Here is a 27,101-nt window from a genome sequence, read left to right as displayed (position 1 = left end):
TACAGTTCTCACATCTGTTATTAGATGCCTTAACAAACAGCTGCCAAAGATGGAGTGGAAGAAGAATTTATATTTGACAGTCATTTGCAGTGTTTGACACTACACTGTGATTTCTGGCAATGAAGACAAAATAGGAGATTTCTTCTCTTTTACTTAATGTGCAGTTTTCAGTTGTAGTTATCTATTTCAAGCTTATTAACCCATTCTTTAGTTTTATAACATATTGGTTTCAACACTAGAAATAAGGAAAAAGCAACAAAAAATACCCAAATCAAAGAACAAAAAGAAATTTACAACCTTCCCTCTATAATATTAAATGAAAAACAAAACATGTTAAATAGTTCTTCTGGTTTTTTTTTTTTTTGTGGTTTTTTTCTTTTTTTCTTTTTTTTTTTTTACTCTGAAGTGTTATTTGATGTAGAATTAGCCTCAGTTACACTGAGAAAAACAAACAAACAAAAAAAAAAACCCCAAAGCAAAACAATATGCACCTAAGAAACTGCTCCTTGCATCAATTAAATTGAGTTTTTTATTTTTAAGCGCTTTTTGAAAAAGGCTTCCTGACCCATTTAAATTTAATGTGAGGCTATGCTTGTTAGTTTGGAGGTAAAAAATTTAAATCCTGCAGCAAATGTTAATGAGGGCTTTTGTCTTAACTAACCAAGGAGACTGCAGCACCCGACTATTGACCAGTACAGAACACATTCTTTTCAAAAAACCCAGCCCACAAGCTGCAAATTGTATGAAGATATTACAGATTAATAAATGATAGCACCATGGTTTTAGAAATTAAGTTAAAGTTTCAGTAATTAACATTTAGTCCAACTTTTCAACATTCTAGTCACAGGCCAGAAATTAACTTTTTAAGAACCCAAATTATTTTATGTGCAAGTAAGAAAATCTTAATCATAAAAAGAGAATTAAACTCTGCATAAAATTCTAAAATACTATCCCCTATTTTAAAGGAATTAGGAACAAAAACCCCTTTTCATTTGACTTAGTCAAACAGGGCACATTGTTTATGCTTGTCTCTTTTAATCTTGATCATATCAAGATCATTTTGAAGTAAAACCAATGGTTGTCACTTTAAAATCTCTTTACCACAACACTGAGTATTCTATGGCAGAGGCATACACATTAAAGGCATCTTAATAAAGATGCAAAGGAAAAAACACACATCTTAGAAGAAGACAAAATGGCAGGCAACTGGTACTTCAACTCTCTGAAGGCAAAAATAAAAAAATATCTTTACATTAAAGAATAAGTCAAGTTAAAGAGAAGGGGAATGAAATGGGGACTGTCATATTGAGAGAATAAACTGACCTGCTCGAATTCAAAGTGCTAGAATTAAAGGTCTAAATTAAAACATAGTCTATGCCTCAGAGCTTAACACTGAACACAGTATGTGGTCATATTTCAATCCTCTTTCCGTTCCAGAGTCTGTGTAGTATGAATGCCATTGCTGTACACAGGAAATGGAAGAGTGGAAAAAAGTCCTTCGGCAGTCGTGAACACATTCCCTGCAGGCATTTGGGTCAGACTGGCCCCACTCACAGCACTTCCAAATGGTCCCGACATATTGAGTCGGTGAACGTGGTGGTAGAGCATTTCCATCGGTGTTTTAGGATCCAGCCCAAAGCTGGGGCTGTTAACATCAACAAAGTTAACAGCGTGGGTGTTGGGGAGGAGGTTGCCCTGCATGGCTAAAGTAACTTCAGCTGGAGCATACCGAATAGTGCCAGTGGTGTAGACCCTCTGAGCAGCAGTGCTTGTTGCGGCAAGGGTTCCTGTTACCCTGTGAACCAAAGGAAGCACCACATTGCCTGCTTGCAACCTCTGAAGGGCTTCCAGATCCCCAGTGTACAACAAAGAGTTGGAAGTTGTGGGACCACCTGGGTGTTTATCCCTTGGAGATGCTGAAAGCGGGGGTGACAAAGGGTCAGAGGACACAGGAGCCAAGGCTGAGTTGGATGAGGTGCTGAACTGAGTTTTGCGGCTGGCAGTATTTTCAGTCCCTGGTGGGGTGAGAACAGAGTCTGGAATGGAGACATGTAAACTACTGCTGGCTTGGGGGGAAGGGAAGTGCTCGGAGCTGGGGGGCTTGGTCATACTGTAGGGTGATTCATTCCTTGAGATTTCCCTGTTGGGGGGGTAATTCCAAATACTGCTATCATTATCAAAATTGATAGGTTCTGAGATTTCTGTTTTAATTTTGAGCACTGAGGCACTGTTTGGCGACGAGAGCAGCTGGGGCTGGTCTACCAAAGCTGAGTCAAGTCCGTTTGGGCTTGAGGTGCTTGACAGCCTTCTCCTGGTCATGCTGCCTCCCTTTTGCTTTTTTCTTCTCTTCTTCCTCTTTTGATGTTTGCTAGAAGACTGGGCATTTACTTCCCCTGCACTGTCTGAGTCCTTGGCACTGTCCGAGGTCAGTGATTCACAGTTCTGCAACCGCAAGTCTGACTCACTCTCAACAAAACGCTCCACCTTGATCTGCATAGAACCAAGAGTGCCAAAACTGTCCTCAGGAGCTTTTTGATTCTCGAAGTCCGAATTCTCAAAGCTGTCATCACTGTCCCTGCTGTCCTGGTTGCTGGAGCTGTTCCCATCATCATTACAGTTCATTTCATTATCTGACTGATTTCCTGACTTTTTCCTGTCAGATTCAGGGTCTTCGCTGTTTTCTGACTGGTTTCCTTTCTCGTCTGACTTTGAGTTCTCATTGTCCTCTAAAGCAAAAGGAAAGTGAAACAAATCATTAGCAATAAGAATATAATATTACAGCCCAAATCTAGATTTCTACCTACCAATGAGGCATTCTCTTCTGTAGAGCCATGTTTATTTGCAATATGGTGTTGGCGGAGTTTTGATCACCATTAATCTCTCTGACCTGGGATTTTCAAGGCACTAAAGGCCTGTGCTATCTGTCTGGCCTGAATTTTTCTTGAGCATATACTAAGGCACCTTGGATGAGGAGCCCTTTATATCTGCTCTGTTGGTAAGAACTGTCTTTACAGCTGTGAGCACGAGAGCCCTGTTTCACCTGAAGGAAGAGGAGTCAGTGAACAATCCCATTATGACCATTATGCTCTGATTCTTGTTCTTTCACTTATGTGTTCTCCTCAAGTGGGAAGGCATCAAAATGTAGCACTATTAACTAATGAGGATTCTTAGTCATCTCATTTTCCTTCACCTTCACCACTTCGAAGAGACACAGCTACTCTGACTGCTGTGGAATTTCTGCCACTCTCCTCCAGTATTGAGAGGAGAAGCAGGTCATATGTGTATAAATCTGAATGAATAAACCAGTTTAAACAATTTTGTTACGTTGCTAGCCTGGCTTTTCATATTCTCTTGAAGGGCAAGGAAAAAAAACACAGAAAAAAAGATTCAGGCAGCGAATTAAATTCTCGATTGATCCAAATTATCTAAGGGCCATTGAAAGCAGCCCATCTACAGCACTGAGAAGCTGTCACTCTTCTTGCCTGAATTCTTTCAGTTGTATTTTAGATTTTTTTTACCTAATTTGAATACGGATGAGATAAACACTCTAGTCCACTGGACTCATGAGAATGAATACTCTCCATTATCATGCTGTGTTTGAAAGGGTCATGAAAGGCTTCAGGAGACCCCGTCTTTTACAAAACAGCCAGATATCTTTTGTTGGGAAATAAAAGATTTCTTTTTTTTCCACTCATCAGGGCCAAGTACTCCCCCTTTCAGTACATTTGTGTTTGAGAGGGGAAGGGGCAGTTTTCTTTTACAGAATGGTTACTCCTGAAGACATGTTAATACCAAACAGAGCTGGAAACGTTGGAGTAGGTAGGCCTGATGGGGAAGCTGCCTGAGGATTCAGGGCAGTACACTTTGTATTAATTTCAAGTAAGTTGCTTGGAGAGACTTCTGCTTGAGTCATTAACAACAGAGAGACCTCTCATTTTGAAAAACAAAACCCACAGAAACAAATGAAGAGCCACAACACTCCAAAAACTGCAGCCATCTGGGTCTGAGTTTCACTTATAATTTTTAAAGATGTTGTCTTCTAGACCTGATTTCTAGTTGGACAAGTGTGGGTTTATGGTGAAGGATTCTAAAACTGCACAAAATTTGTCTGGGATTTTATCAGAGCTTGAACTGAACTTGTTGGTTGCATCCAATACAGTGCTCTGATTTCAGATCCCTTGCAATTTCTGTTTAATTATTTTGCAAGAAACAACCCTCTCTTTTGCTGTCTAGTAAGGCCTGTAGACATCTTCTAGGATGTACACATCTCTGCACCATTAAAGAATACCCTCATGGTCTGAGTCAGCCTTAGGAGCTATGACCATATGTGTATATCTCACCTGGAGAAACTTAGAGTGCTCATGAGAAATGCAAACTTTTCTTCACATCTGTGCTCTTTGGCTATTTAGAAACAAGGAAGCACACACAGTAGTGCTTTTTTCCAATTTTGGTTCTTCTTTTCTTTTTTAAATGTTATCATATGTATGTGCTGCAGTCAAGTAACCTCAACTTGGGCCATGGACAAATATTTTCCTTTAAAAGCCAGTTAATCTGTACCTGGGCATGTTATAATCACAGTGAGTCATCTGTGCATGGACCATCTGTAAAACTAATTTATATATTAAGTTTGATAACTACATTTAGCTTTTAAAACATAGCTGAATCCTCGACTTTAAGAGCTTAGAAAAAAGTGCTTGAACCTATACCTTCCAATAAATTGTAATTATTTTAACCCAAGAAGACCCTAAAACCTTGCAGTCTTCGTTGTTCCCCAGTGAGACTAATAATAATAAAAAAAGCATTTCTATAAGAAAAAAGGTCATGGAGACTGATGGTGGATGTTTATGTTCAGAAAGTTTGACTGCTTTTGAAATATAAAAGCTATAATTATATTCAACAGTTACAATTCCATGGTCTTTCATAAGGCAAACACCTCTTTATGAAGCTTAGCTGGAGACCCAAATATTTTGTTCAGTGCAGTGTAGGCAAGGATGTAGCCACAGAATTAATAGAAACTTTGAGGAAATTGAGATACTGTGAAAATGCTGAGGTTATTAAAATATTGTCTTGGATTTCTTCAACTTAATTCTACAGGATTTTTTGCTGTTGTAACAAAACACTCCTTGAGAAACATTGAGAAGCTGTTGGAAAGGCAACCATGTGGCTCTCATGTCATGGACCTTTTGTGACTATAAAGAAGGATACATCATTTGTGTTACCTGAATTGTCCTTTGAGTCTGATTCAGAGTCAGAGGTCTCTGAGGATTCTGAGGTTTTCTCTGGCAGATGAGGAAGTTGTGCAATATCCATGGGAGTGTCCTTATACTCTGGGTTACTGAAGAAGAGACAGCATATATAACCACATTTGGATGATTTGTAGTTGCATGTTTTTTCTTCTTTACATATCAGAGAACATAAATAGAAAGAATAGCAGAGCAAACACAAAACCATATGTTTTTGTTTCCTTAGAGCTTTACAGCAGGGATTTTATGAAGGTATGTTAATAGTCTGTCAAATAATTATGTTGATCAGGTATAAAAACTGTTTCATTCTAGTGAAGTTTCAGAGCTAAGAAAGTATTCTTACCAAAGTGGGACACAGTGGTTTGTATGATATCTAACATACTGTGCCATCATTGAACAACAGAATATTTCTATTTCAACTCCATCCATTACTGTGCTTGGAAATACAAGGAGTGTGCTGTAACTTTTCCAGCCTGTTTCTCTTCCACCAACATCTATTAGAATTATCTCTGTAAAAATATATCAACCTTCCCAGGGCCATTTTAACAAGTGATTTTTCTCAACAAACAGATCATGCATAAAATTAGTAAGAAGGTGATCAGTTAGGGCTAGAGGAAATGACCACTACTCAAAAGAGCTTGGCCAGGAGATAACTAAAAAGGATATATATATCCTTAAATATATATATATTTAAAATACTGCACACATGGATCCACATCACCAAGAAACTGTAAGCAACCACTCTATGACAGATGCACATATGCACGTTAAGATGCACATGTTAGGGATAAAGAACTGTCAACACACCCATTATAATCATATCTTCAGCTGCTCATGTGGTGCTCACCTGTGACTTGTTAGCAACGAACACGACTGCAATGCAAAAAAGCTACACTAACAGAGAAACTGAAGAAAATGCTAAGCTTTTTCCTGGTTTGCACTTTCCAAAATGTGTTCCTTTTCCAAACCAGTGCAAAGAGAGAGGAACACAGCTGCACAAAAGTGGCATTGGAATGTTGAAAATAAACAAAGTCTTTAATCATTTTTGAATAGATGAACATTTCTAAGCAACTCAAATTCCTTCCCCGTGATAGAGCAGAAAATCTGCAGTCCTATGTAGAACAATGTGAGGCAGGACTAGGGGTGACTGACACACTATCACAATGACACTGTGCCCATATTCAGTCTATTACAGCGTAGTGAGAAAATTCAGAGTTCACACAGCTCACACTGAAATGCCATTCATACAATTACCATCTTTATGGTTTTGTCCTGACAAAGTGACTTTATTCTGTTGCATCCCAGGGCAGTCCCCAAATTTGCCCCCTGTAAGCAAAAGATGCTTGAGGGCTTTCACACTGCGAATAACAAGTTGCTGGAACAAGAACAGCATTAATCCTCCCCGACGCTATAATTAGTCTATCTCTTTGCAGACAGCTGAATCGTACTTTCTAATGCATGGAAATGTATACAGACCAGTCTACTCTGGCTCAGAGTAGACCTAATTATGCCTTGATCTGCCATTAAAATATGGTTTGGACCCTTCATGGATTCCAGTACTAAGATAAATCTAAATTAAAAATAGAAATTAACTGAAGAAATTAATCTTTCTTTAGCAAACCAGTGAAGGGAATGTAGTAGAAAAGTCAAGTTTGGAAGCAGTCTTGAGTAAGACCACACTGTTTCTCTCCTTTTTTTTTTGTTAGATTTAGTCTGTTGCTACAGAAAATAATTTCATAGAACATTTAAGGATTGAGTTCAGCCACTGTCTGAAAAGCAGCAAAGGGGGCAGAGGCAACTGTTTATTTTTTTTTTTAATAGAAAATGAATACATTTCTGAGCAGTATGAAGCCCTGTTAGTATTGGGACATTGAAGGTGTACTTCCAGTGCAGAATTGGCAGGCTCAAGCTGAACTCTTGAAATGCCGCATTCTGCCTCTCTCTTGCAGGCTCAGCTAACACTTTACTCTGTGGATGATGAGCATCCACTTTTTTTAAAGAAGACACAAAAATTGAAGGATAAGGATATCTTTGGAAACACCCATGCTTAATCGTAGCAGGGCAGAAGCAACTAACACCAGTCAGATTACACTCCATCTCCACGGAAAGTTTCTCATGGGCTTCCTCAGTGCTCTCCTGCTGGGGGTTGCTTCCCTCTCTTCCTCAATAGGGATATCAAAAGTAATTCAACATGCAAGTTTAGGCAGGCATGGGCTTGCTGGAGTTGGCATAAAGTCACACTCTAACCCCTGCAGATCACTTTGAGCTCTCACGGCATCAAAGGGAATGTAGCAAACCACGACAAGCAATTTAAAAGGAGAACAGGTCAGAAAATGACAATTGCATTTCTCAACAATCTCAAGGTTTCAAATTTTAATTGTTTTGTTTGCTCTGGAATGAAACAGAAAATCTCCCAATCTTATTGAACACTAACAGGGCAGAATCTGTTGAAAAGTATTTTCAGATGAGAAAGGTCAGGTTTATAATTCACTGTCTCTCACTGGCTGTTGGCCTTCCCTTGAGCTCAGAAACCTGTCCTTTGAAAACACTTGTGCTTGGTAAAACAGAATTTTTCAGGGAAGAATCTTCCACTGTTTTGGTTTCAAATAATCTTAAAAACTACTTTTGCTTGTGAATCCTATTTTGCAGTTTTAAAAGCGAATACCATCAAATAGTTATAAGAGTAACACATTATTTCAAGATTTTTCTTCTGAGAAAATTCTGCTTTTCAGAGTGAGAGCTGAATATTTTTCAGAGACACCTTTCTTTTTCATAGTCGTCTAGGAAGTTTGCTTCCATGCATTTTTAGTAACCAAATAAACCAGTGCCCAGCACTTCATGCCATATTTTATAATACAGCTACTGCAAGTTGGTGTGAATTTTCTACATTTCAGCTCAGGTTGGGTAGACTTCAGGACAGTGAAGGCATGCAGTAAAATGATGGAAGGTTTACTTGAATGCTAAAGCAGCATAATAATTCAAAAATATTCCAGTGTACTGAGATGTGACAGATTTCTTAATATATTCAACCAAATAGCAGACCATAGGAAAAAGTTGTTTTCATTAATACTCTACAGCAAGCAATTGTTTTTTCCCAAAACTCTCACAAGCACAGTTAAGTAATACAGAGAGCAGTTCAAGAGAGAGAAGGGATTGGAAGATGTACCTGAGAAGGTAATTGACCCAGATGATATTCTTCTCACTTGCATTCTTGGCATTGACAGCTATGGTTGCACTAGACTGTATCCAGATATAACCTCCATTCTTCTGCATCCAGCGGTAATACTTTGTTACACACTGACCCTTATTTAACACTGGGGAAAAATACAAGTAGAATAGAAACAAGATATATTGCATATTAGAACTGTAGTAAAATGATCTGCATTGTACAACATCCAACATGTTTGAGCAAAAGATTCTGAACTTCGTTTAGGTTTAATGAGATGGCAAATGGCATCTGATGCTCAGTATGATGGCTTGTATGCTTTACAAGCTTTTAAAGTTTACTTTTAATCTGGTTTTGGAAACTCTAGTGAAAGAAGAAAAGTGAAAAGAACTACAAATCTCTTTGGCTCACAGAATACTTATTGCTATGTGGACATTTTCAATGCACTCAAACTGTAAGAAAGAAAAAGAAAAAAAAGAGGCAAATTTATATGTGATTTATTCATAGCTCCTAGGTAGACCTCTTTGAGATTCTGGATATTTGAAAGGTTTGGGAAGATACTCTACCCCTGCTGCTTTGATCATTTCTCCTTATTGCAGGCGATATCAACTACTGAACTTATACATCTGTTTCTTTGATCTTGTCAAACAGAATTTACAGTTCTCAGATGAACCAAATCTCCACTGGTCAGTAGGGGGAAAGTCTTGGGAGAATTTACTTCTACCCGAGCAAAGTAAATCCACCAGCAGACTGAGAAAGAGGCCTAAGGGAAGCACAGAATGACTTGGTTAGAGCCAAAGAGTGACAGCTCTCTCCGATGTTTGAAATATGCTAAGAAACAGAGAAACAAGTAAAAGAAATCAGTAATGTGAAACGATGCTATTATATGCTTGCTGAAAGAAGGCTTAAAAATACAGATGTTTAAAGTAACACTTCAACCAAAATATTGCCAAATTGAAATGGATTTGCTTTGTGCCTGATGCCACAGTGTCAGGAAAATGGGATGAAATGCAAATGTTTCAAAGGATGGACGCTGCATAGTTTTAAAGAAAATCTAAACTACACAAAATCTGGGTACTATTGTTACATGAATGCTTGCTCTTGTCTGCAATTCTCACTAATCCTGTGAAGCTTTGTACACTAGAGGGCACTGTGCATTCGTATACTCCTTCTGCTTTTGTCATGTCCTTGTCTCCGTCTGCTAAAATGAAAAACCTCTAACTGCTGTAATAAATTTGGCTAAATTAGCTGCTAAATGGTTATCTCAAGTAATATGTATTTGCATTAATCATCTTGCTCTAAACCAGAACAAGCCAGAGTCCTAAAGATGTAGTAAATTCATATTGTCCATTTAATTACGGCTAATAAGTGCTTCATATACAATGGTTTCATGAAGTACATTTATATTTTTTTATTTTTTATTTTTTGCAAAGGGAAAAGAAAAAAGTCACTTTCAAAAAGAGTAAGTATTTAAGGCAGTTAAAGTTCGTGCCATAAATGTGACAAATTATACTTTGGAGCTTTCAAGTTAAACAAATGTCTATACCCCTAATTATACATTTCTGTGTATCTGTATCTAGATCCCTGTACGATCCCTGTACATATATCTACAGAAAAAGGACATTTACAGAGGCATCCCTACATACGCGGATTTTTTCCTACCTCGGAGTCCCCCCCCTACTCTGATTTGTCAACAGTTGAATGAATAAGAGCATGTAAAAAGTTCAATGTCAGACTCAGCTGCAATATGAACAAATATGTGTGTGATCTGAGTCCTTTTGTTTTGCAGCAGTCTCTACTCAACTAGGTCTGTTTCTAGAAAAGATCTGCAACTGTTCCCATTTTTTTTTATTTTTGTATTCCAAACTCTAAGTATCATGCTACAGTAATTCATTGGCATCAAAACTTCATTATACAGTAGAATAAAGATAAAATATTTACAACTGACTACCCAGCATTTCTGTCAAACCAATGTTGCATGCTACTTTATAAAACAATCTCACATAAATTAGTCCAAATTCATTAGTTATGAAAAATAAGGGATGAAACTGCTGTAAGTTTTGATTATGGTAGACTTTTCCATTTCAGTAAAAAAGAACATTCAAAATGCTCTCGTTTTCAGCTGACAGTAATATCCATATGCATGGAAGTCTACAGTGATATTGTTTCCTCTCCTGAAAGCTGCACACCCACAGTTACATGCAGTAACTAGTAAATTCTACCTGCATACGTACCTATCGTTTGTGCTGCCCTCTTTATAACAATTTATAACAATACCCAAATTTACCATGATATATAAGTATTAAAGGATGAATCCTCATAATTGCCCATAGTGAATATTTTAAAGTCAAGGTGAGTCACTATACAGTGACTTGACACAGCAATCCTGCACAGTGATAGTTATGGAGACCCAGATCCTCTAGTCCATTCAGTCCATTTCATTCTGGACATTTCCTCCTTCAGTACCTCTTACATTGGTTGTAAGAGCTACATTGGCACCACTGGAAAAGTCTGTGTCATGAGCTGCACTAAGCATTCATTTCAGAGCTATGGAAAGAGGGAAAACTAAAACCTTACAAGCCATTTCTGAAGGAAAATGTGCTTTTTTAAGCCAGAATTCAATGTATAGGTGTTGCATGCAAAAAATCTACAGACAGAGTTCAGGCTCTCGAACTACTGAGTGCCCAAAGAAAATCTGAAATACTATCTTGAAAATAGGCTTTCCATGAAGTTCATGTTCCTGCAAATTCCCCCTCTCTATTTGGCCAGCTCAGATATATTGCCACATACATAGAATTTTTCTCCCTGTAACTGTCTAAGGCACATTTCATATGAGAGATTTGTGGACCATGCTCTTGAGGAAGTCCCACGATTCAATATAAAAATTCTCTCTATAAAGAGATTGTCTGGCAGACCAGCTGTGCTGTGCTGTGCTGCTGAATCTGGTTCTTACATCCTTTGAGAGTATACTGGATAGACTCAACCCAGGTTTGAAAGATCATACTGTAACTTGGAAAAAAAAATTCTCAATGTGATGCAAGAGAAAGAATGAAAATATCTGATATGTTTTCTAATTTATAGTATTATTTAAGGATCTTCAGTTTACAGGTATGGGGAGTCCATTAATAAAGTTACTGGTTTTGAGAATAAATGAAGTACAGAATTAGTCCAACTTAAGCTGTGCTTTTGAAGTTATGCTTTGTTACTAGTAACAGATAACCCATTTCAGTTTAGCATAAATTTAGGAAAATATAATAGCATTTGGAACACATTCTGAGGTTAATCAGAATATATTTAAGACAATTCCCTTACTGAATTCAGGTCTGTGTTTTTGTACACTGAGAAATACAGAGTTTTAAGGTTCTGTTTGTTACCAAAATTGCTAGCAAAACTGTTTTCTATTTAGAAAAACATACATGAAATATCCAGCCTGGAGACAAAGTATGTGGGAAAGTAAGACTTGGGACCACATCAGTGGGATTTCTCAGATGACTGAAGTTGGATGCGATTGTGCAGGATTGGGTATATCAGCCTATTTGTAAGAACAGCACAAAAGGTGACTTCTCTTACAGACTTTGTTTCTCCTGCCAATACATGCATGTCTCCAAAATGTTAATGGAAGTTACGTACTTATAACAGAGAGGAGAAAAAAGACCTTGTTACCAAGCCAAGTTGTATGGAAATATAGAGAAATCTTTCAAACACTGACTTCTCAGCTAAATAGCTGTCAGGAGCAATTTTTACAATCAGTATAACTGTGAGGAAGAGAATGAAAATTCTACACACTAGGAAAAAGAAAACACATAATTATACATATATATGTATATATACACACGTATCTATATAAAACCTTTAGTCAAAGTTAATTACTGAGGGCTAATGTTTTAAAATGAGTGACATATTCCCTAAAATGGTAGATGTTAAACTTGTATAAAATTTGCTTAGACATTACTTTCTCAGCTTCAATTCAGTGGTTAGCATGCAAGAAATGCACAGTACGTAATGCTAAAAACTAAATTAAAAATCTCACTTGTTTCTCAAAGTATGAATATATTGCTATGTACACTGTTCCCAACAGAGGGATTTCAGTTTTCCTTGGTAGCTTTGTGCTCAGCAATATACTTGTAGCAGTGCAGCAAAGGAGGGGGGAGAAGAAGAAACAGTCAGTGTTCTTTGCAGGAACCTATTTCTGTTCAGAAATCAAAATAAATCAGTACAAGTTTGTCTTCAGAAATATGGTTACAAAAGGAAAAAGAACATGGTTTCTTCCTGTGAGGCTGTTCTGAGAAATCAAAGCCAAAGCTTCTAAATAGTGAGTTGTGTTTTAAAAGAAGGAAGTAGCTTAATTCAGTTTGAAGAGGAGATGAAGAAATTGTATATCAAAAGCAGTCTTTTAGCAAGGTCTCTTACAAAAGGACATTCTACTCATGCTCGTATGCATTTAAAAGCTACACTATATTGCGTATTCAGGTAAGTATTGAGTAAATAGGAAATGATGAGATCAACTTACATATTCACACAGCCTCACAAAGAGGTTCTTTATAATTAGTGAAAATATTGAGGTTACATCTGCTGTGCTATTCAGCCTTCTCCTTGTAATACCTTTATCAATGACTGAATATAGTATTGATACCAAATTCCTGTTGTAATAAACCTATAAAAGTGTTTTTAATTTACTGCAATAAAATGAAAATGCCATATTTAATACCACAGTTGGATATTTAGCTACAGCCACAAGTACTCTTTCTACATTCACAAAACTGGCAGACGAAACATGAAAAGGAATACTGACTCTTTAATCTCTACTTCTCCACCTAAGGCCCAAGGCAAGCTGACAGGGTAACTTGCTCTGGAAACAGAGGGGTTTTTTTTATTTTTTTAATTCTGGATTACTTTTTCTTCTCTTTTTGAAAACTGTGGGCTATAGGGGAATGAGCCTGGCATAGACTTAAAACAAGAACCAGTTTCTTTATCTGAAAAGTTACAGTCCTTGATACTTACAGGAAGGTCATTTTCAAAACCCACAGGAAAAATAGCATCACAGCCAGAAAGAGTGCATTAAGTGCCTTATTTGCTTGTAACAGAGACAGTTTTTCATTTATAACAGCTCCGAGGATCAAGTGAGCCTTTGATGTTCTAAGGACTTTTCTATAGATTTTGCAATTAGTGAGTTAGATGTTTTAAATAGTAGGCATACACAGACTGGATTTTAGCAATGAGAACAAAGGACTGAACAATATTTAGTAATGCCAAGTGATATCTGGTACTTAAACAAAATTATGAGATAAATAATGAAAGACCCATAGATACACTACGAGCAAACATGTCATCTCTGCAAACACTCTGATTTATCATTTCCTACACTGGGTGGGGTGAACATAAGGGGATGTAAGCAAAGCTTGTGCACAAATTTGCTCTCTACACAGCAGGCTGAAAGCATTGCTTCCACAGCAGGTTGCTCGGGCAAAAATGACACCATTCTGTCACTGATGTCCCCATGGATCATATTGCTATATCTCCCCTTACTGCAAATAGCTGCTTACCAGCCCTGGGATATTTCCAGTCTCTCATCAGAACATCTTTTTAGGTTTGGGTAGAATTTGGTGTATTGTGTCAATAACACTTACTTTCTGAGACCTTGGCTGCTAACCTGCTGTTGGTATTATGCAGTAATACTTGCTTATCTCATCTTTTCCAAAGTCGAGTGGGAAAGAGCAGGTTCTATTCCTGAAGGAAAACTATATACTGGTACCCAAACTCCCATCTAACTCCTCCATTAACATGAAATTGTTTTAAGCATATGCATTCACTCTCAAAATGTTGTGCATGGCAATTGATTGCTTACTTCTGCAGTATGTAATATTGCTAAATCATCCAGCGTGAGGATGCTACATACTTAAACACCTGACAAATTAGGCAAAAATAAGGATTAACAACCTTGCTGGAAAAAAAATTTTAAGTGAAACCAAAACCTCTACTCAAGGATGTAATCAACCATTCAGAAAAACTGAACTTTTTTTTTCTCCTCCTCCTTACATGTGGCTAATACATGCCATTACCCATGGTCCATCACTTAAAAATTGTCTTCTTATCCAGAAAACTTATGTTTAACATTAACTATTATCAAGAATATACCATGCCAGGTAGGATGTTTATTTTAAAATATTACTTAGATATTGAACAAATGTAATAGACTCATGACAGTCATACTATCTAATTCAGTGTATCACCAGATGCACTCTTATGGAAGATTACAATATGTATCTCAGAAAAATCATCTTTATACAGATAGAAATGATGTAAATAAACTATATTTATTTAATAATAAAATGGATTGAAAAATAAACTCCAGATTTTTTCCACCTAAGATTCTCTAGGTTTTCTTTTCCCCTTCTTAACTTTTCCTCTCCCATGTGATTTGTCTATCTCCCTGTGACTTTTAAAACTTCAATTCTGCCATAAAGTGATTTCCTTCTGCTAATATTGAAACGGTCCTTTAGAAACTCAAGACTGCTTTGAACACCAACTTCAGACAGAACTTCCATTATCATTAATGAACTCTGTCTGTTCAAACTGGAGGGGAAAATGAAATCCCAGATCCAAATTTTGCCTTCAGGTACTAAAATGCAACATCAGAGGAGAAATTTGGCCCTGCTTGCTCAAGAAGCTTAAATCTGTTCTCCATCTCTCCAGTAATATTAATGTCCATCATATGAAAATCTATGTAAGATTAATGACTTTAGAACATAACCCTTTCCATGCCAAATTTATCAGTGAACTATACACAGCTATATCTCCTACAAATAGGAAACAGTGGTTTCAGAGAGGCTGATCAGAACACAGAAGCAGATTGGCAACTATATTAATTTTCCTTCTGAATTTCATACATTAAAGATGGCCTGTTTTGAGTGAAAGGATACTATCCTTTAAACTATGCTTTTGTTTATGGATTGAGTCTCTGTATGGATGCTTGTACTGAGCAAAATGAATATAGTTTTCTCAGCTTAGACACTGCAGGAAAGAGATCAGTACACTGTCATGGTGGCATGGCACAACTGAATGTCTGAATGCCTTTAAACCCACAAAGATTTATCATCATTTCACTATTGGCAGTGAATGACATAAGGCATATTTAAAACATAGTGCCCTTTTTAAACCTGATCACTGTAAAAAGAATAATAATTATTAAAAATCTCAGCAAAACTTCAAGCCCTAGAAAGATACCTTAGCACTACTCTGCCTTTGCCCTCAACTCATATAAAATAAGAATAAAATAATGTCTGAATAAATAAGTTTCTTATGATCACAGAACCAATGCCTAACAGTCTGTGCAGGTTAGTTACAAAGGCTTCAGATGATTGGCAGGGCATTCCCAAAATCCCCACTGGGCCAAAGTCTCAGACAGCGGCCCACTTGCTTTGTAAGTTACCAGATATCAAAAAAATAATATTGATCCACCACTGACCACATTGCACATGGATATCAAGACTACAGGTGATTTATGCAGGTTCTTTTACAGGAGTGCTAATAAGTTCTGTTGCCACACTATCTCATATTTGATATGTGCTACAGATTTTACTGATACTATTTTCATATCCTTCTGGCTTTGGAAACAGTCTCCCTCAGAGACAATAGGTCAACTGCCCAGACCTTTGAAAAAGAAAAAAGAACAGAAAAAAAGAGAAACGTAGTGCTAATGTATTTCTGAAACTCCAGAAAGATCTGTAACAGCCTCTTCATACATTAGCATAGTTTCATTTCAGGATGCAGTATTTCACAGCCTATGAAATTACAAAAAAAATGTTACATTGTCCCTGGATTTTCAATGGAGCAACACTCACTCTGCTTCTAACTTACTTTATAAAGTAATGTTTTTAGTCTCAATAATCTCAGAGCGAATCTCAACAGCAAAGGTAAAGGATATGTGACTGGAAGTACTTTTCCCCTTCCTTTCTAAAATGGCATACATTTATAGAGGTGCAGCCAGATGGCAGGTAGCAAAGTGATGACAAAAATAATTTAGTGGTCAGAGTGAAGGTAACGCTGCTGGAGATACATGATAAAATCTTATATATTCCTCTCTTTTTAGATATTCCCACAGCCTTGCAATTCACCGTGTTGTTCTGCAATCTATCATAACATGAATATCAAAGAAGTATAAATTAATCAATGGGTTGGAAATTTTGAGCACAAAAATCTGTAGAAAAAAATAAAGAAAATGGTTAAGGGAGTAACTGGCAAATCAAGCTGTACTTACAAAGCCAGTCCTACATGCATTTGTAATAGGAATGCAAGTAAAAATGCAAGTAGGAGAAGAAGCTAGGTGTAATTTTCAGCTGACCAATGCACTAGGATAGAAGCCCATTACAGTGGCTTCAGATGAAAATTGAACTTATATTTGGAGCTTAAAAAAAGACTTCAAATGTGGAAGTAAAGGCAGATTTCTGAAGAGTCGTTAATTGCCTTAGACAGTACTTGGCATATCAACCAAACTTTCTTTTCCTGTCTTTCTCTTACAATTTTCCTTGCCATGAAAATATCTCCTGAGTACACTTTCGTACACTTTCATAACAGTTCACTTTCCTCCCTTAGTTTTAGTGGCAAGTGACAAATGTGCAGAGGCCATTTAGCAGGCAGGATTAGGCAGGCAGGATATTTCACTGACTAATGGTCAACTGGGGAAACAAAAAGCGAGCTATGAAAGACTTACAATGGAGAGCCTACAAACTGAAATGGGGACATAATAATCAGTACTGTATCAAAGAGTTGGATTTAATTTGAAGATGAAATAACACCAGGAATTAAATAAAATAGTTTTGCTGGAAACTGTATTTGAGGCATCTTGCAAAACAGTTGTATACTGCAAGCTGGAGAAGGCAATATTCTGGAATTAGGAAATAGCAAGTTCAGCAGTCAGTCGTTTAAATAGCTTAAGTTTTATCTATGTAACTTCTTCAGTTAACTTCTCCAGTTTGTTGACTATCTAAAAGACCTGATGCTTCTGATGAATAATATATTTTACATACAAAAAACATTTGCCTAGTGATATAAAACTAGCACGTGAAAAACTTAGCAATAAGATACTATAAAGATTAAAAATTTATCGAGATTTGAGATATGTGAATATTTAAGGGGAAAATTAGAATACTCAATATTACAATAGTACAGGACCTGCTCCAAAACAGAAATGTAGGCAGTGGTATAAATTCTTATATCTTAAACAGTGAATAAACCATGAATAAACAGTGTAATACAGAAAAAAAGAGGGTGCAACATACATAATTGAAAATCACAGTATTTTCTACCTTCTTCTAAAGTAACTGGCATTGATCAGAGAGCAGAAAAAGAAAATGCGCTAGACAGATCAGCATAGCTGAAAGAAACAGTTGCAGGAGCAAATGCTACACTTACAGGATTTCACAAAGTGGCTAAAAGATATCAGTCTGTCAGGGAGTTGACCAGATCAATCTATGTCCGTGACAGGGGCGACAGGCCTCTGCCCTACTCCCTTTCCCCAGTCCCACAAAAATGGGAAGGAAGGAAGGGAGGAAAAGAGCAGCGGCAGCAATCTATGGAGGAAAACTTATTTTACTATAATATTGGAATACAAGATAACACAATATATACAATTTAATTGAAATTGAGATTAATAAATCAGACAAGATGAGAGAGAGAGTTCCCGGGACCGATTCAAACCTGAAAAGCTTGGAACGGCTAGGAAAGCACCTCCAGCACCCACTGCAAGGCAGCAAGAGAGCGCCCCCCCCACCCGGAAGGGCCAGATCCCGTGACTGCTATAATGTACAGGGATAGGTACCTGGAATTGGGGCAGTGACACTTTAATGCCCCGTACACTACATGATGTTTTGATGTGGAATACTGAAACCGAAAAACAAAAAAAAAAAAACCAAAAAAACATAGAACCATGACACAGTCATACATGCTCTTTGTTGCTAAGCTTGGGTAATTCACTAGTTCTGAAAAACAAATGCTAGATATGGGCTGGAAACAAATTCCATTTTCATTCTTTTCCTAGTGTGAATTAAAAAAATGTTTTCTTTACATGTTTCAGTTTCTTCCATTTTCTTCTCTCTGATACCCTCATCTTGCTCTATCTCCACCATCTCCAATTGAAAGATCATAAGGATGGTGGTCTGATCTGCAGAAATCACTGCTGGCCACGATACGGGCATGGTATAAACAAGGAGAAAAACTGTACAACACTCTGACAAAGAGATACACTAGGCTGTCATCAAGATGCCAGGCGAGTTTGGTTTAAGAATTAGCTAAATGCCAGACATTCTATCAACCTAATTTAGAATCAATCTTGCTTTTTAGCGATGATAATAAACTTGTACAAACATGAGATTCATTTGTATATTTTAGCATTTTATTTCAGTCCCAGAATGCAAAACCTGACATTGGAATCAGTTTGATTTTTTTTTTTGGTGATTGAAGATATTAAGCACTACAAGAGCATTGAAATTTCAATCTGATTAGGATAAAAATTCCTCAGGATCAAAACACTTCTTTTTTTTCCCCCTACAGTTTTACTAATTGTGTGCTACTTGACATTGCAGAGTTATTCCACAGCATGATAGCAAAATATCTGAAGTGTATTTTACTGTTAGAAATTATCAACTCATTCTATTTGTTTTTCATGTATTTTAGGTTATTAAGAGAATAAAAAAAAGTATAACTGATGTGCATAATTTAAAAGGGTTAGTTCAACTACAGCTGGTAGGCTAAAGCACTAAGTAATATTTTGAACAGCAATGGGTTCTTCTACTGAACATAAGTAAAAGAAATAATGAATATATTATTTATTCAAAAGCAGACTGAGGGGGTAATACCCCTTGAAAAACATGGGAGCCATGATAAAGGTGAATGTGCAGCATTTTATTTTCAGAAATACTGGATTATTCTAACCACTGAAAACCAGATAAAGTAGATGAAAGGGAATGCTACAAAACACACTCATCAGAGACCTTTGCTTTATGGGAAATGAACTGCCCTGGCTCACTGTTACTGAGGAATTGTATTTCTTATAGCTGTAAATCAAATCCTGAAAGAGTAGGATGATATTTTCTATGCAATAGCTGAGAACAGCAGATATCTTTTTTGTCAGCGTCAGGTTTCTGAATTTAGACCTCAATTAAGATTCCAAAATGAAAAAAACGTGCATTATATGCCAGTATATACTTTTGACAGTACTTTTACAAGCAATATATTCATTTTGAGACGGTGGCACATTGCTCTATACTTGTCCAAAAGTATAGTCACTGTTGCTTTTGGAGGTCTAGCCTTTTAAATGCTTTAAATGCATCTTTGCAGCATTCTTAATGATCTTCATTGAACTGCAACAGCAAATACCTGAAGTTACTTTTCAGTGAGGATCATTCATTTTTTCAGTTCAATGAAAAGTGTACTCCTATAGTATATGACACCAGCATATTTGCTTCTTAAATCAGACCTCTGTATAACAGTGGTGTACAGAGAAGTACACATGCATAGTATTTCAATCTGTACAACAGTACTGATTATCCTTGCTGAATCTTAAAGACAGTGTTCTGTCTAATACATCAGTAATTTTATTCATTTGCTTGATTTCTAACATTGATTTGACATAAAATGTATCCTGCCATCTGTTATATCACTTTCTTACCATTGGAGCAAAGACAATTCTACCCATGCGAAGAGATTCATGGCTTTTCTTTGCTTGATATGAAGTTCAGCCCTGCAGTGTTTCTAGGCAGAGGTAAATAGGAAGAGAGACCCTACCATCTTTTCTATTCTTAAAAGTAACCTAGTTGTAAGGGGTCTTCTCAGTATGTTAGTCCTAGATGTTTAACTATGCAGTGTAAACCATTCAGCTTCCACTTTTTTCATGCCACACATTCTAACAAAGAACTGTGTTATACAGAGTAGGATTAGGGATGGTATCTGAGCCAGGGTATGGCCAGACTTGCAATTTTTGAGATCTCATATTCAAACACAAGCTATTGCAGCTAAGTCAGTTATGGGGTGTCAGCTGAGCCATCAGATGTGTTGTGATGCTGGACTGTGTACTACAGCACATTGTAACTATTCTCTCAGTGAGAGACTTGATTTATTGTAAGTGGTATCAGTCAGGATTCTACAAGCAATTTATTCAAAAACGCATCAAAGATTAACAAATGAAAAATTTCCCTAACTTCTGAAACCAAGAAGTCTTACAAAATAGGAAATACATTAATAAGGTGAAATTGTAACACCAATCAATTGGCTTGTATGAAACAAGACAGAAACGGTATCCCTTTTTATTTATATTTGAGAAAAGCTTTTGCTTCAGTAATTTATGGATTGTCACTGTATATTACTGTGTTGGAATAGATGCAGGAACACGTACAGGTAAAGTATAAATATTATTTTACCAATTCATAAGGGCATTAGAATCTTAAAATCATAGAATCGTTTGAGTTGGAAGGGATCCTTAAAGGCCATCCACTGCAACTCCCCCGCAATAAGCAGAGACACCTACAGCTACATCAGGTTGCTCAGAGCCCTATCCAGTCTGACTTTGAATGTCTCCAGAGATGAGGCACCCAACGCCCCTCTGAGCAACCTGCTCCGGTGCCTCACCATCATTACTGTAAAAAAACTTTCTTCTTATATCCAACCTAAATCCATCTTGTTTTAGTCTGAAATCATTTCCCCATGTCCTGTCACAACAAAAACCTATGAAAGTCTGTCCCTTCTTTCTTATAGTCCCCCGATAAAGGCTACTATGAGGTCTCACCAAAGCCTTCGCTTCTCCTGAACATCCTCAGTTCTCTCAGTCTGTCTGCACAGGAAAGGTGTTCCATCTGCTGGTTCATTTTCATGCCTCTCCTCTGGATTCACTCCAACACATTCACGTCTCTTCTGTACTAAGGACTTCGTATCTGGACACAGCACTCCAGGTGAGGTCTCGTTAAGCTTTAACTAACATAACTCACAAAGCAGAAATCTAGACTCCACTGAACCTTGTGGAATTTTTGCTATTTACTTTGTTTGGGTCAGGACTTGGATCTCTATAAATTTGCTTTTTTAAGACATAATCCCCATGTCCTTTGAAGCAATGAAAGGTTTTCCATTGACTGTAGCTGACCTTTAATTAGGGCAGCAGTTCCCTCACAAAAGATTGTTGTTACTGTTATAGTCCCGTAGACCTTCTTCACCATTATACTTGTTATTGTCACATTCCTGAAACAGCTTTTGTCTTCTTTTATCTGAGATAGAGTTAACAAGGCCTGTTTTTCACAGTTTCTAATAGGTTGCTATGATCTGAAGCCATCAACAGCTCTCTTTTTTTTTTGTATGATTTTGTGCAGCATTTTCAGCTTTGTTTCCCTCTTTGATGCCTTTGAATAACCTGGATGAGAAGGGAGCATATACTCATCTTATTTTTTCCATTTTTTCCTAATATTTTGTCAATTAATAGGCAACAGTAACAGTTTTGTGTTTCTTCTTACTCTTAGATTTACCAATACAATTTGGGATTCTTGTTTTAATCTTTAAAAACTATTTTCTGTCCTTTAAAAAGCTATCAGATTTTTATATGCTCTCTGTAAGCATCTACCAAATACATCTTCAGATTGATGCTTTCTCAAGTCCTGCATTACTTTTTCACAGGGCCTTTTAACTGATATTTCAGCTTCCAGCTGCTCTTTAAAACATTGTATAACACTGCTTTTTATCCATATCAAGCAAGCATTCTGCATAGGACTGACAAACCTCCTGCTTTATCTATTTAGGGAAACTACAGTTCTGCTGTCTCTTACCTTCTACAGCCAGTGTTGCAGATTCTTGAATTTTAGTTCTTTTTTCTAATTTTTTTTTTTTTAAACTGAAACAAGGATTTTATCTTTCTAGATTTGTTTAAGCTTGATTTTATGTGATGGAAAACTTGCTATGAAGTATTTTGGAGTTTTATGATTTCTTTCCCATGGCATTTCTACAAAGTACTTTTCCAAATGCTAGAAAAATCAAGCATCTCTTTGGGCATCACTTCAACCTTTGCAGCAGTTATAATGGGCAAGTATACTTACTGAGCTATTCCCAAGTCTAATTTAAACTTCACGATTGTTCATCCAGAGCATGATTCTGAACAACATGAAAAAACAAATGCCTGTACCTGGGATGGACAGACTCCCTGTAATGCTGCAGGCTGTGAAGTGACTGACTGGGTAGCTGCTTTGCTGAAAAGGACCCAGTGGTCCTGGTGGACAACAGACTAAGCACAAACTAGCAGTGTGCTTTACGGGCTATACAAAAGGGGATAACCAGTAGATCACAGAAAGTCACTATTTCCCTTTACTTGACTTTTTTTATGCTGCAGCTGGAAAATAACATCAAATTTGGGCACTCCAGTACAAGCGAAATAGTGACAAACTTCAGTGAGCTCAACAGAGGGCTATCAAGATGTTAGGAGCCGGAGCACTCAACCTGTAGGGACAGGCTTGCTTGATCTGAAGAAGAGGTGGCTTTGGGAGACCTAACAGTCTGCTAAGATGCAGCTATGAGCTGCACAATCAAAACAGGGAAATTCTAACTAGCCAGATGGAAAAAAAAAAAAATCACTGTGGTGATAATTAAGCCCTTATTAAAGGTAGTTGGAATAGGCTGCTCAGTAAGTTGTGGCATACTTGTCCTTGAAGGTTTTCAAGACCAGCTAGCCAAAGACCTAAAAAATTTACTATGAATCAATTTTGATTCAGATAGTGTTCCAGAGTTCCTCCCAGCCTGAATGATTTTATGAACATCCTGTTCCTATACGCCACGAGAACACCTGTAAATAAAAGACCTAACTAAGTGACCTCACCTACTGAAAATATTGAGCCTAGAAAGAATATTTATGCTATAGTTACAGAAAAAGTTTGGAACTCTGCTGAAGTCAGACATACAGTGAGAGCAGCAATCTACAATCTACAATCTACAAGCAATCTACAGCAATGTGAAGCAATCACAGGGGTCTCCTGAGTGCTAGCCCAGTGCTCATACACTAGGCCACACAGCACTGCACTGCACTGTTTGAGAAAGAAGTCTCTAAGTTTTCTGAAGATGAATGTTTCATAAAGCATATTCTATTTCAGAGAGAAGTGGTCATTCAGAAGATTAAGGTCTTTTTCAAATGGGATGTTCATCTCTGCCAGGTGGTATGCTAAGTCTCAGTCATAAATATCTTTTATTTCCTTGGTCACATTATTCAGTGGAAAAGCAACTTGTCATTTTTTGACTTCGAGTTTCAAGAGAACCCAGTAGGTTTCTCGGTTTGTTCCTTCGTTTGTATCAACTGCCATATCCTTGTGGATATTAAAACATCCAAATGTAAATGATGCAGAATGGCTATTTGTTTTTCATTATGGATAGTTGATTTTTTTCCACAGAATTTTATCTAACCTGACCTTCTTATGCTAAATGCACCTTACCTGCAAGTAATTTGAGGGACTATTTGAAAGCTAACAGAACTTGATAGTAGTGCTGGCTGCCAGATATTATCATAGAAGTGGTCCTTCCTGTCTTGCTTTCCAGTTAAAGTTATTCTCCTATCTTTCTTACGTATCAAGCAAAGGGACCAAAGATTTATAATGTCTTCTAATATCTTGTGTAGTTCTCTAAGAACTTAATAAAGGTAGCTGGATTTGGGTTGCTACCCTTTCACTAGTGAGTGCTAACAGGACATAGTGCATGGATTCACCAAATTCTACATTATAAAGACTTCGAAAAAGCAGAGCTATTCAAATGTGAGAGAAGCAGCTTTCAGATGGCCTTTTAAATTAGAAAAACATACAAGTCAATCATAAACGCAGTCAGTCACTGAAACTTCCAAAGAATTATCTGCAGGCACAGATAAACTAGAGATTATGGGCTTAAGTCTCTTTTCATACCAGGGTAAATCAGGAGCACCATCACTGAAATCAACAGATCTCAACAAGAAAAGAATTAGGCCCTATGGCTTTTAATAAGAAGAATATAAAGAGTTTAATTACAAGGAATCAAGCTGAACCTCCCTTCCCCCATACAGAGACACATGCTCTCTGGTAACGTTTGTCTCTTGAAACATTTTTGTACTTGTATTTCCCTCATCCTGATCATCAGATACTACCCGTGTGGAAATAACAGGGACTTAGATGATTGAGGCTGTTTAGATGTAAATGCACTGCGTGGTTTAAACACTGGTGAAGATGTAGCTCAGTTCTGTACTGAACAATCTGGTGAAATCCCAAATATGCTGGTTTTTGACCTCCGTGTTATGATTCAAACAAAAAACAATGAGAGGAGTTCATTTTCTGTGTAGGGATACCTCTTTGAGGGAGTAAAATAATGCACAGAACATGTGCATGAACAGCTACTGGAAACTCCAGTAACACAAATACAATTTTTTATTCCAACATATGTGAGTTATGCTATGCATCTATAGAAAGACTTGAAAATAACTGATACAAAAACCTAAATTTGTGCTACCTCCTATGAAGTTCTGTAATGAAAAAAAGCAGCTGCAAGATGCAGGCTTCCAGTCAGAAAATATGAACAGTGGTTCAGGAACAATCTGATAGCACATTATTTTGACAAAAAATGGAGGTACTTACAGTCCAAATGACTATGCCTGATGCCTTCCACATCTTCAGCATGAATAAAGTGATAACATCTCTTTCCTACGATATCTACAGGGGTCAAATCCATGTAATCACTAATCCTAAAAAGGAAAAAAATAGAATTTGTAATTAAAGAAGGAAAAGAACACAATAATTGCGAAGTGGCTAAGAAAATGAAATCTGCAAAATAATTTTTTCACCACTGTAATAATGTCATGAAGTCTCTTCCATAAATTCAAACCAAACATACCTGCACTAAGAAGAAGAAGCCTTAAAAACAAAAAGAGAAATCAGTTTAAGAAAAAACCTCGAAGTCGTATAATTCACTGAGTAAGTGAAAAGTTATTTTGTTCCCTATTCTTCTTGTAGTGTAACACCAAGACTGTATAATTCCATGAAGCTGTAAAGCATTTGCAACAATCCAAAATCTTTATTAAAGGACCAAGACGATTCAAAATTGCACAATAAAGCAAAACTATGGTATGCTTATAACAAATGATTAGAGACATTTCATTTAAACAGATTGGTCTTCTATTGCATATATTCATGAAAAAGATCTTCAACCATCTCTTGGCACCAAGTCCAAACTGATATTTCAAGGGATATAATTTAAATGCTGAGACATACAGATGCCTCAGGGTGTTATCTCTTTCAGTCTAATTCATTTGAGAGCTCAGCTTTCACTCTGGGCCCTTTCAACTGGGACTCTGTTGTTTATTGCACGTAGAGACTTTAAAATCTATTCTTCAGACCTTTGTGTCTGTGAGCGTGTGCAAACTTTTGTCATTGAGTACCAAAATAACAATGCTCTTAAGTGCAGTAGAGAAAACAAAACATTTGGAAAATGCCTTGCACATACCAGCAATTAAAAGTAAGATCGTTTTCTGGAAATTGAATAATCCTTAAAGTTTAAAGCATGCTATAATGGTTGGGTTTAAGCCCACTTCACAGTTCTAAGCCATAATAGGCATCCATTTAAGAGAGTTGTAAGAAACACCAAATGTCTTGATAGAACCAGACAGCTGAAACAACAGAATTGTGATCCAGAGTACAGGCCAGTGAGGAGATCAAACAGAAACTGGACCACACAGGTCCAAGGGGCTCCCAGCAGGTAGAGGTGGCAAGCACAAACCTTGAGGCACTGACTGGCAAAACTATCTGAAAGTGCATAGACAGGGAAGGCTGGAGGAGGAAGAGGAATGAAGTATTAGATAGCGCAACAGCAGCACTGATTGGCTGCATTGTCCATATTAAACCCCTGCAAAACTGTCACAGGAGAAACACATGGACTCAGATTTGCCAGATTGTCAGATCAAGTTTAGCATAAAACACAACAGTCTTGTCCCACTTGCAGAGCATGTTGAAGTCAAAGGACTGTTTAGTATTATAGTATTTAGCCAAATGTGGGATACCTATGTAGGGATACCCATCTACTGTTCACCACAACTGTTCACAGTTGAAATGCATCTCTTCTACCTACTGGGAGTTGACAACGTTCATCAGATAAAGAAGTCTGGGATGGTGGTAGTGGGACTCCCTACTCCTGCTGAGTTACACTACTTAGTTTGCACAGTGAATTAGCAGCCATCAAGCAAAGGACCTAGGAACTCTGATAAGATACCTTATCAGAGCAAATCGAGTCCGACATTAAAAGTTTTCTGTTCTCTGGACTGTATATTATTTTTTATACAAAACCAAGTGTGTAAATACATAGAACAAAAATAGTACAGGAACAAAAACTCAAGCCTCTCTTCTTCTCAGCTCTATACTCTCCTCATTAGCATTTTTTGTTCTCTCTTTGGCCTAAGAATATTGTATTTCTGTTTGGAGATGGCTATGCTTCAAGTTGAGGGAGAAGTCCAGTACATAAAAAAAGAACAGTCTCTTGACAGATTTTGACAGGACCAAGAGTTCTGTCACTCCTGGTCCTCATATGATTGTTCCAGAGGCTGCAGGGAAAGGATATGACAGCTCGAATGGTCATGTTTGTGTTATTTAACAACACAGACGTGGTCCGCTAGAAGTATGGGAGCAGTTGTGTTGTAGAAGGGGAGAAATGGGCTGTGCAGCATCACA

General features: G+C 37.2%; 1 protein-coding gene across 1 annotated transcript in view; it reads right to left on the bottom strand.

The window, feature by feature from the left end:
* Positions 1 to 347: 347 nt before the first annotated feature.
* Positions 348 to 27,101, bottom strand: part of NPAS3 (neuronal PAS domain protein 3) — a 579,942-nt gene continuing 553,188 nt past the window's right edge. The window contains exons 13-16 of the mRNA XM_042813282.1: positions 25,020 to 25,126; positions 8,410 to 8,557; positions 5,220 to 5,335; positions 348 to 2,726 (exon numbers count right to left, since the gene is read on the bottom strand). Of these exons, the coding sequence (XP_042669216.1) occupies positions 1,417 to 2,726; positions 5,220 to 5,335; positions 8,410 to 8,557; positions 25,020 to 25,126 (1,681 nt within the window). The 3' untranslated portion in view covers positions 348 to 1,416. The remainder of the gene's footprint in view (positions 2,727 to 5,219; positions 5,336 to 8,409; positions 8,558 to 25,019; positions 25,127 to 27,101) is intronic.

Source organism: Centrocercus urophasianus, unplaced genomic scaffold (assembly GCF_019232065.1).
Source record: "Centrocercus urophasianus isolate 14NV4802_14NV808 unplaced genomic scaffold, USGS_Curo_1.0 seq_14, whole genome shotgun sequence".
NCBI classification, from domain to species: Eukaryota; Metazoa; Chordata; class Aves; order Galliformes; family Phasianidae; genus Centrocercus; species Centrocercus urophasianus.
Note: the sequence above shows the minus strand (reverse complement) of the source record. Positions and strands in the feature narration are given on the sequence as shown.